Raw genomic sequence first — 10,153 nt, 5'->3', positions numbered from 1 at the left:
TTGGGACCAACCAGGAGACTGCAGCACTGGAGAGAAGATGCACTCCTGTCCCCAAAGGAGACAGCACTAGGGACAGGGGAGGAGGGGAGCAGGCAGATCAGCACCCCTGAGCGGCCAAGGGCAGGTCAGAGGCAGCTCCCTGGAGGAGGGGTTTCTGGAACAGGGTTTTGACTAGGGAGTAGGAGTTCTCCAGAGGAGGCTGAGTCACGGGAATAGCAGTTTATTGAGCACTGACACTTCGTCTGGCCACCTCCTCAGAGAAAGGCTGTTTTCCTGGTGGGGACAGTGAAGCCTGAACTTGCCCTTCCAGCTTTGACCTTGCTCCTCGGCTTCCTTTGTTTTTCACCCTCTTCAGCCCTTGATCCCAGGGAGAGGGGCGCGGGGGTCCCCCTGGGGGAAGGCCACCTCTTGGCTCCTGCCTGCAGTTTCCCACAGTCCTGGTCTTTGCACAAAATCATGTTCCAACAACCCCCCGGCTGGGATCCTGTCCCGGCTCGGAGAGGAGCCCGGGCTTGTCCCGGAGACTCCGTCCCCCAGCACCTCCCGGAGGCCCGGGGACTCCCCGCCCAGCGGAGGCCACCGCAGTATGGCACAGGGGCAGGCGGGGCGGCAGGCGGGGCGGACAAAGTCCGGGACTATAAAGGCCGCTGTTCAACGTCGCTGTCAACTCTCGGAGCGCAGCGAGCAGCCGGCCATGCCCCGGCCCGGAGCCCGAGCCTCAGCGACAGCCCCGACAGCGCGGCCCCGGCGGCCCCGGCGGGGACCCGCGCCTCCGCCCCGACCGCAGATGCTGCTGCTGCTGCTGCTGCTCCTGGTGATCTCGTGGCCGCCGTCGGGCGACGCCGTGTCCCTGGCCGAGCAGCGCCGACCCGGCCTCCCGGGGCCATCGGACACCCACCCCGAGGCCGAGCCCGATCGCTGGTCCCGGGAGTTGAGGCTGCGCTACGAGGACCTGCGGGCCAGGCTCCGGGGACAGCAGAGCCCGCGCGACGCCGCGCCCGGCCCCGCCCCCGCCGTGCGAATCCTCAGCCCAGAACGTGAGTGGCCCTGGCGACCCCGGGGCGCCCCCGTGTCTGACTGCCCCACGGGCCCAGCCCCCGCTCCAGGCGCCAGTTTTCCCGCCTCTGAAATGGGTGGGTGGGAACTCTCTGTCCCCTGCGGAGTCCCATGGGGAAGGTGGCCGCCACCTGTTTGCGACGGGCCAGGGCCGGGCTCCCCGGGGTGGGACCTCAGACAGGGGCTGCAGATGTGCAGAGCCAGGCCCAGAGATGCCGGGGCGTCCCCCGAATGCGCACAGGGCCTGGGTACCTCGGGGCCCCGGTGGGGAGGCTGGTCCCTGTCCCTGCCCAGAGGTCCAGGAGGAGGGATGAGGGAGCAGAGGGGCGGCCAGCGACGAGCAGAGCCTGCAGGAGCCGGATGGGAATCTGACGCAATCCCTCATCAAGATGTTGGAGTCGGGGCAGGCGCCCCAACAGGGGAGGGAGGTTCTCCCTCTGCGCACCCTCCACCGAGGCTCCAGGGGGCGCCGCTGGGACCCAGGAGGGGTGGAAGCCGGCGACTGGCAGAGAAAGGCACTTCCCCACACGCCCCCAATCCTTGCCCTGCTGTGTGACTCCTGGTAGATCTCTAGCCCTCGCTGAGCCTAGAGCTGGGTTGCAGGCTTTCAAACCGGCCTCCGCCGACCCTCCACACTTGCACGACCCTGGGGGGCTGTGTTTTCGGGACCAAGTCATCTGGAATGTGGGGGGCTTGGTGCTCCTCACTCCTTGGTCCTCGCAAGTTTGTAGAATCAGGTCAGACCTCCTGTGAGGTATTTTTGAGCTTAGCTTAACCTGTAGTCTTAGTTCCTTGGGAGGCTGAGGCAGGAGGATCACTTGAGCCCAGGAGGCCAAGGCTAGCCTGGGCCACACAGTAACAGCCAACCCCCCAAAATAAATAAATAAATGATTTTTTTTTCTTCTTTAATGAGAAGGAAGCAGGCCAAGATTCGAATCTCAGATTCACTGATTATTGGATATACATTCATTCCTTCAAATGTTTACTGTGTACACTGTGTGCCCGGCACAGTGGCAACCAAGCCAAGAGGGACTGAGATTCTAGGGAAGATGAAGTACTTACCACAAAATAAAACAAGATGGTTGATATTTAGGTGGCCTAAAGGGATGGGGCACAGCCACGCTGAGATTCCCGGGAAGAAGCTGTGCAAAGGCCCTGTGGTGGGATCCTGCTGGGTGTGTGGGCAGCATGGTAACCCCTATTCCTCGCGCACAGTAGGGTGACCAACTCTCTGATCTCTTTTTTCCCCAGTGCGACTCGGCTCCGACGGCCACGTGCACCTGCGCCTCTCCCGGGCCTCGCTGACAGAGGGTCTCCCGGAGGCCTACCGCGTGCACCGGGCCCTGCTCCGGCTGTCCCCGACACAGACGAAGTCGTGGGACGTGACGCGGCCGCTGAAGCATCAGCTCAGCCTCAGAGGATCCCGGGCACCCACGCTACATTTGCGACTGTCGCCGCCTGCGGACCTGCCACTGGCACTGTCGCCCTCCGCCGGGCCTCAGCTGGAACTGCACTTGCGGGCACGAGCCGCCAGGGGGCCCCGCCGCGCGCGTGCACGCGACTCGGACGGCTGCCCGCTCGGGCCGGGGCGTTGCTGTCGCCTGCAGACAGTCCGAGCGACGCTGGAGGACTTGGGCTGGACTGATTGGGTGCTGTCGCCGCGCGAGCTGCAGGTGAGCGTGTGCGTCGGCGAGTGCCCCAGCCACTACCAGGCGGCCAACACGCATGCGCAGATCAAAGCGCGTCTGCACGGCCTGAGGCCGGACGCGGTGCCCGCCCCGTGCTGTGTGCCCTCCAGCTACGACCTCGTGGTCCTCATGCACCAGACCGACCGCGGCGTCTCGCTCAGGACCTACGACGACCTCCAGGCCAAAGCCTGCCACTGCGCATGAGCAGCCCCGGGCCCCACTTAGTCCAGCGCCTGCGCAATGGAAGTGGCCTCAGTGGTCCCGCCTGTGGAGGGGGCCCGCAGGCCTTGACCGTCAACTCACTCCCGCTGCCTCCCTCCCGCCCTCCCGCTGTATTTATGACTGTATTTATTATTAACTTATTGGGGTCTCTGCCTGGGAGACGCCTGGTGGAAGGTGTATTTATTTAAGACTCTGGATATGTAATAAAAGTGGAGCTGTCTGAACTGATTCTTGTCCAGGATGGGGCTGGGTGACCTCGGAAAGATTCCCAACTCCTGGCCTCAGTTTCCCCAGGGGAGCTGGGAGGGGGGAGTGGAAGTTTGGAGGGTGGGTGGCAGGATGTCCTTCAGACACCAGCCACCAGAGGCGTTCGTGGCCAGGGAGGTCCCCCTAACTGCTCTGGGGATTCTCTGTCTCTATATTTTCTTCTGTTCCTGGGACCCTTTGAGGTCTCAGTCTGCCTCTGTCTTTCCTCATCTCTCAGTACTCTTCTCTGGGGGACAGAGGTGGCTCTCTGTCTCTGTCCCTGAGTGGAGTCACCTTTCCAAGCACAGGCAGCCCAGACACAGGCCCATCTGCCGTCGAGTTCATCATTTTATACCACTGCCCCTCCCTGAAGAGACCCACCACCCCTCCTGTTTGTGGCATTTCCTTCCATGTTAATGATACCTTCGTTCTTTCATATAGAAAGAGCAGGGAGAAATAAATAAGTGGTGAAGAACACTTTCATGCACATCACATCTCCCAGGTTCCATAAGCATCTTCTTGGCGTTGCTGAGGTGTGCTAAAGGCAGCACCCCACCTACCAGCCTTCTGGGCCTTGGAGGGGAATGCTGATGGGGGCTCTGGAGGGATAAAGGATCTCCAGCAATGAGCTGTGTCCCTGGGAATGCCACCACCATAGAAGCCAACCTGAATGACAGTAGGTGTCCCTGCATGTATTCAGCGAGTGCCAACTTTGTGCCAGGTCCTGGCTGGGCATGAGGATGCAGCAGTAACCACACAGACAAGAGCCGCTACTGATGATCTGATGGAGTGGGGGAGACGCAGGAGTCTGGAGGGAATCCTGGGGGGGTGGGTGCCGTCCCAGCACCACACCAAAAATCCCAAGAAAGTGGGCACTGTAGAGGAAATGTGTGGAGATTCAGCCCCGGTAATTCACTAGTGAGGGAAGGAAAGTGAGTTAAGAGGGTCAGGCGAGGTGGGGCTTCCTGGCACTTACCTACAATCTCAGCTCCCAGGAGGCTGAGGCAGGAGGATCACGTTTCAGGCCAGCCTCAGCAACTTGGTGAGGCCCTGTCTCATTACAAAATTTTAAAAAATGAAATGACTGGGAACTGGGCACATGCCTTGTAATCCCAGTGACCCAGGAGGCTGGGGCAGGAGCATCACAAGTTCAAAGTCAGCCTCAGCAACTTAGTGAAGCTCCAAGAAACTCAGCAAGACCCTGTCTCAAAAGAAGAAAGAAAAGGGGCTGGGGATGTGGCTCAGTGGTAAAGCGGGCCTGGGTCCATCCCCAGTACCCAAGCCACTGGGATGACAGAAGAAAAAAAAAATTAAAGAAAGAAAGAAGCTTTTGGCTTTTGGAGCCAGTGTTCCCTCCCGTGGGGTTGTTGTAGGCACAGACAGGCAGGGCACCCAGGATAGCAGGAAACATTTGTATTTGACTGCAGCCAGGTTCAGAGGGCACAGCTTTTGCTGTAATCAATCAATCCCCTGAACCCCGAGTTCAGGGAGTTTCAGAGTTTTATACCCAGCACGTAAGGGGAGGGGCTCAGAAGTTCACAGTCTGCAGAAGTTCACAGAAAAGCAGCTTTTTCTTTCTCTGTTCTGGGCAAGTTAACCCTTCAAGGACAACACCTGAGAGGGGAGAGCTTCTTGTCCCCTCTCTCTCCTCCCCCTGCCAGCTGTACCAGGGAGCCCAGTTGTAACTTATGTAGACATCTCTGTGAAGCCCAGCTCAGGGCCAGAGGCCTTGTTTGCACATTTCTACAAAGTACTATACTGGATACGTTTGTGAAAAACTAGTAAGGGGGTGTCCAGCACCTGGAGTGCTGGTATCTTCCCTGCGGTGGCCAAGTGAAACAGGAAGTTTCTCTACACTGGACTCTTTTGCAGAGACTTTTTTGCTGACAGTCCCCAAATCAGCCATGGTGAAGATTTCTGGAGAAGCCCAGTGAAGTCTTTTCTGGGTAGAGGCGGGTGCCACTTCAGGGTCAGGGCCCAGCCTGGACACCTGGGAAGGGGGCGAGGGCAGGGCACAGGGCAGGGCTGGGGGTGGGGGAGCCTGGGTATCTCAGATGGAGCCCTGGTCTGGGGAGCCAGGGAAATGCCGCCAGGAGGGACCCACAGGCCCTGAGCCAGCAGCCTGTGTCCTAAAGCATTTATTGAGCACCTCTGCGACATCGAGGGGGGGATGACATGGTGTTGTCAAAGGATGGCCCTTCTCCAGGATGGACCTTCTCTGCCCCGTTGGTCACACGGGGAGACTGAGGCCAGAGGACGAGCTGGCGGTGCCCGGGGCCCCAGCAGGGGCTGGAGGACCAAGGCTCCGGCACCGGCTCAGCGCCTGGGGGTCGCGCGCTCCTCCCCGGCCCCCGTGGCGCGGCGCAGGGACAGCAGGTTGCAGTAGACGGGATGCGAGTCGCCGGGGCCGCCCTCGAAGTTTACATAGAAGTCGCCTTCCTCTGCAGCCTGAGCCCTGGGGACAGACACACGGCGGTGAGCTGGAGGAGGACGGGGGGAGGCACATCTGCCCGGCTGAGGTCGCGTTGGCTGAGTGGCACTAAAGGGCGCAGAGGGGACCGCAGGCCAAGGGCGCGGTCTGGGGAGGGAGGAACCGCTGACTCAGGGACCCGCGGGTTCAGCCTCTGAACCTCGCCTCCCGGACCGGCACCCGCGGTGGGGGTTTTGGGGGGAGGTGGTTGTTTTATTTCTTCCTTCCCTAAAGTCGAGGTAGCTCCCCTTTTTCACATAAAAATTGTAGATTTCAGTTTCCTCTTGAAAAAATCGGAAGCCCTGCAGGGCGGCTGGAGCCTGCGACGGCTCCTATAAATGGGGTGTTTGTCTTGCCGAGGTCCCCTGAAGCAACAGGGGACTGAGGCTCCCACCTCAAAATCAATTTCTGACCAGGCACAGTGGTGCAGGCTGTCGCGGCAATGGCTTGGGAGGCTGAGGCAGGAGGATCGTGAGTTTAAGGCCGGCCTCAGCAACTTAGCAAGACCCTGTCTCAAAATTAGGGGAAAAAAAAACGGGGTGGTGGTGGCTGGGGATGTGGCTCAGTGGTTAAGTGGCTCTGGGTTCAATCCCCGGTACATATTAAAAAAACAAAAATTCTGAGTCCGAGTTTTGGCATCCATGGAAGGAGTCAAGGAGTGGATAAGCTGCCTAGAATGTCCAGTTATGGTGAGACCCCCCGGGAGAACTCTGTCCAGAACATCCTAACACCTCCTCTTGATAAAAGGCTACCTTGAGCCAGGGGCAGCGGCACACACCTCTCGTTCCAGCTACTTGGGAGGCTGAGGTAGGAGGATCATGAGTTCAAGGCCAGCCTGGGCAACTTAGCAAGACCTTGTCTCAAAATAAAATAAAGAAGACTGGGGATGTGGCTCAGTGGCAGAGCATTTGCCTAGCATATGTGAGGCCCTGGGTTCCATTGCCAACAGTGTCAAAAAAAAACCCAAACATATATACAAACATATATGTGTGTGTGTGTGTGTGTGTGTGTGTGTGTGGCTGTGAGGAACTGGGAGATTCCAGGCAGCCCGGCAGGAAGGGAACTCAGGGCTGTTGATGAGAAAGGAGAAAATATGCAAAGCAGTTGCAAATATGGTTCAAAAGCAGAAGTGGCCTTGGGAAGGAACTCGAAGGCATGGACTTCCCACAGCACCCTGTGGGGGGACACGCGCCTGGCCCTCATGTCCTTTCAGGACCAACCTGGCCTCCGATAACACCCTGGGTGGAGGCGAAGGTCACTTTCACCCTGTTTTCTGGTTGCAGAAATGGAGGTCCTGGGAGGCCCAGGAATGACCGGGCCCCACATCTTACCCTCTCAGGAACTGTTGACCATGGAGCCTATGTTCTTTTCCACCTTGGGGCCTCAACCCTTGAAATTCCCTCCTGGCTCTGTCTATCTTTTCTCTCTCTCTCTCTCTCTCTCTCTCTCTCTCTCTCTCTCTCTCTCTTTCCCTCTCCCTTTTAGTTGTTGTTGTACTTGGGATTGAACCCAGGGGTGTTTAACCACTGAGCCACATCCCCAGTCCTTTTCAAATTTTTCATTTTTTTTTTTTCTTAAAGAGAGAGTGAGAGAGGGGAGAGAGAGAGAGAGAGAGAGAATTTTTAATATTTATTTTTTAGTTATTGGCGGACACAACATCTTTGTACGTGGTGCTGAGAATCGAACCCGGGACGCACGCACGCCATGCGAGCGCGCTACCACTTGAGCCACATCCCCAGCCCTCAAATTTTTCATTTTGAGTCAGAGTCCACTAAGTTGCTGAGGCTGCCTTGAGCTTGTGATCCTCCTGCCTCAGCCTCCTGAGCCCCTGGGATTATAGGTGTGTGCCACCGCTCTCTTCTCCGATCCAGGAAAGTTGAATTCATCTATTGAAGCCCAGTAAAATCTTCTAGAGGCTGGGGCTTTGTGGGGGAGAGGAACCCGGTGACCCGTTTAGCATCTTATGTGTGTCAAAGGAGATGGGAGGGCTGTCCCCATTTTATGGGGAAGGAAATGGAGTTTCAGAGAAAGTCTGTGTCACACAGGACCTCAATCCAAGCTGCTCACCACTACCACAGAGCCCCCACTGTCCCTCAGACTCCCCTGCTCTCCCCATCCTCTGAAGCCGAAAACTGAAGGGGCGCTGATCCCACACACAAGACTTATGTAATTCTTACCCCAACTCCTTCTGATCTTACAGTTCAGAAGACTGAGGCCCAGAGAAGGAAAGCTACTTGCCTGAGGTCACCCAGGCTGCAGAAGATCTAGGATTTTTTTTTTTTTTTTGATACCAGGGATTGAACTCAGGGGCACGTGACCACTGAGCCACATCCCCAGCCCTATTTTGTATTTTCTTTAGAGACAGGGTCTCACTGAGTGGCTTAGAGCCTCACTTTTGCTGAGGCTGGCTTTGAACTTGAGATCCTCCTGCCTCAGCCTCCTGAGCCTCTGGGATGACAGGCACTTGCTCACCACGCCCGGCTGGTTTTTGTTTTTTGGGACAAGGTCTTGCTATGTTGCCCAGGTTGGCCTCAAACTCCTGGGCTACAGGGATCCTCCTGCCTCAGTCCCCAGAGTAGCTGGGACTACAGGTGCGTGTCCCCATGCCCATCTGGCAGAGTTGGGATTTACATCCCAGCTCTGTGGGTCAGGAATGTCACCATGAGCCCCTGCAGGCAAGGCTGGGGGTCACTCACCCATGTCCAGCCCATTGGTGCTTGTCCCCTGGCTGGTCCAGGAATATGTTCTCATAGTCAGGCACAGAGATGCGGTGCAGGGTGGCCCCTGGGGGCTTGGTGCCGAGGCTGCGGCTGCTGTACCGTGGCTGTGAGCCCGAGCTGGGTCTGGAGCCATCCTGAGCACCCCAGGCTTTGCCGGGGCCCAGGCTCCTGGCCTCTCGGCTCCCCCGGAGTCTCCAGACCAGCAGTGGACCAGCGACTGCAAGTCCAAGAAACAGGACCCCACCAGCTGCAATGGCCCCAATAGTCACTGGGGACAGGCCAGGGGCACAGTTGGGTTCCAGGAAGGCTGAGAGGTTCTGCCAGGCCCCAGTGGCCCTGAGCAGGCACTGCGGAGCTTGCTGTCCAGAGCAGTTGCTCTGCCAGACCTGGTGCCAGGGCAGCATGGCACAGCTGCAGTCTGCCCTCAGCTCAAGGCCACAGCGCAGGGCCAGCGCCCCGTCCACCCTGCTCAGCTGGTTGCCTGTCACATCCAGGAGCTGCAGCTTGTCAAGGTGAGCAAAGAAGAGCGGCGGGAGCTCCCGCAGGTCATTGGCGGACAAGTCCAGGATCTGCAGGTGGCTGGCGCGGAGAGACTGGTTCCAGGGCAGGCTCGGGAGAGACTGGTTTGAGGGCCCGCTCCGGAGCAGGCCACTGAAATTCAGGCAGGTGCCCTCAAACTCCCTAGTCCAGTCCACGGGCACTGGCCCTGAGAACAGGCTGCACGACCATCCCTGGCTTCCTGGGTTCTGCAGCAGCAGCAGCAGCAGCAGCAGCAGCAGCAACCGCACCGGCAGCACCGACGCCAGGGCGCCCCCCATTCAGGCAACCTGGGTGGAGAATGGCCCGATTCAAAGGCCTGTGGTTGCCCTCACCCTCCCGCCTCTGTTGCTGTCTCAAACCAGCCGCGGCCTCTGCTGAAATAGTAGAATGCAGCCCCTGGTCTGTCGCCCTCTTGGTTGGCTAGGGTCGCCGGGGCTCAGTCTTCCCCTCTGCAGAATGGGGACGCGACCACAGTCCCTCGCGGGCTGGGAAGGCAGAGAGGAGACCCTGCGCTGTCAGCCCCTCCACCCCCGGACCTTCGGGCCCCCTCATTGGCCGCGACGGGACCCTATGCAAATGAGCGGTTGCTCTGGGAACGGCTAGCCCCTCCCCCGGCCCAGCTCAGGGTCTCTCCCAGAACTCGGATCCTGGGATGGGGCTGCGGAAGGGGTCCCCGCTCGGCTCGCAGCCCTTGCCCAGGTCCGAAGCCAAGCGCCTTGGTCTGACCTTTCGGTTCGGGTCCCCGCGCCTTTGCCTGGGCCGTGCAGGAAGCCTCCGGTGCCCGCGAGAGGCTCACGCCAGCGCCGAGCGACTGCAGGGGGTGGTGGCAGGTGCTCCTCAGGCCTCGCACCAGCGACTCTGGGGAAGAGGAACTGGTGGCCGGGTGGAGCGCCGAGGGGAAGACTGAAGATGACAGTATGACCCGCCCTCGGCAGGGCCGCGGGCTCTCAGGAGGGGAGGAGGGGAGGCCCAGGGTCCCACTTCCCTCTTGCTGGAACCCAGTGACCTCACGTCCCCCATCTGGACCTCAACTGCCTGCCACCTCGTCAACAGACTCCCCGATCCCAGTTCAGGTGACTCCCCCTGCGCTTCAGCGATTCACTCAACAAACACGACTCAGGCCGGGCTGCGCGAGGGGCCTCAGCCAGGACCCGGGCCTCCAGGGCACCCGCCCTGGGAGAGAACAGAGCTGGACACACACACCTGCTCCA

The 10,153-nt window shown here is 59.3% G+C and overlaps 2 protein-coding genes across 2 annotated transcripts; one reads left to right on the top strand and one right to left on the bottom strand.

Annotated features, from left to right (window-relative positions):
• Positions 1 to 787: 787 nt before the first annotated feature.
• On the top strand, positions 788 to 3,052 carry Gdf15 (growth differentiation factor 15). Its single transcript, XM_076845970.2, has 2 exons — positions 788 to 1,037; positions 2,308 to 3,052. The coding sequence occupies exons 1-2, from the start codon at positions 788 to 790 to the stop codon at positions 2,946 to 2,948; spliced, it is 891 nt and encodes a 296-aa protein (XP_076702085.2). The 3' UTR covers positions 2,949 to 3,052.
• Positions 3,053 to 5,334: 2,282 nt separating this feature from the next.
• Positions 5,335 to 9,780, bottom strand: Lrrc25 (leucine rich repeat containing 25). The gene is made up of 3 exons (XM_076845956.2): positions 9,669 to 9,780; positions 8,379 to 9,229; positions 5,335 to 5,667 (listed from the first exon to the last, which is right to left on the bottom strand). The coding sequence occupies exons 2-3, from the start codon at positions 9,218 to 9,220 to the stop codon at positions 5,529 to 5,531; spliced, it is 981 nt and encodes a 326-aa protein (XP_076702071.2). The 5' UTR covers positions 9,221 to 9,229; positions 9,669 to 9,780; the 3' UTR covers positions 5,335 to 5,528.
• Between the last annotated feature and the right edge of the window lie 373 nt (positions 9,781 to 10,153).

The sequence above is a fragment of the Callospermophilus lateralis genome, chromosome 1 (genome assembly GCF_048772815.1).
Source record: "Callospermophilus lateralis isolate mCalLat2 chromosome 1, mCalLat2.hap1, whole genome shotgun sequence".
NCBI classification, from domain to species: Eukaryota; Metazoa; Chordata; class Mammalia; order Rodentia; family Sciuridae; genus Callospermophilus; species Callospermophilus lateralis.
Note: the sequence above shows the minus strand (reverse complement) of the source record. Positions and strands in the feature narration are given on the sequence as shown.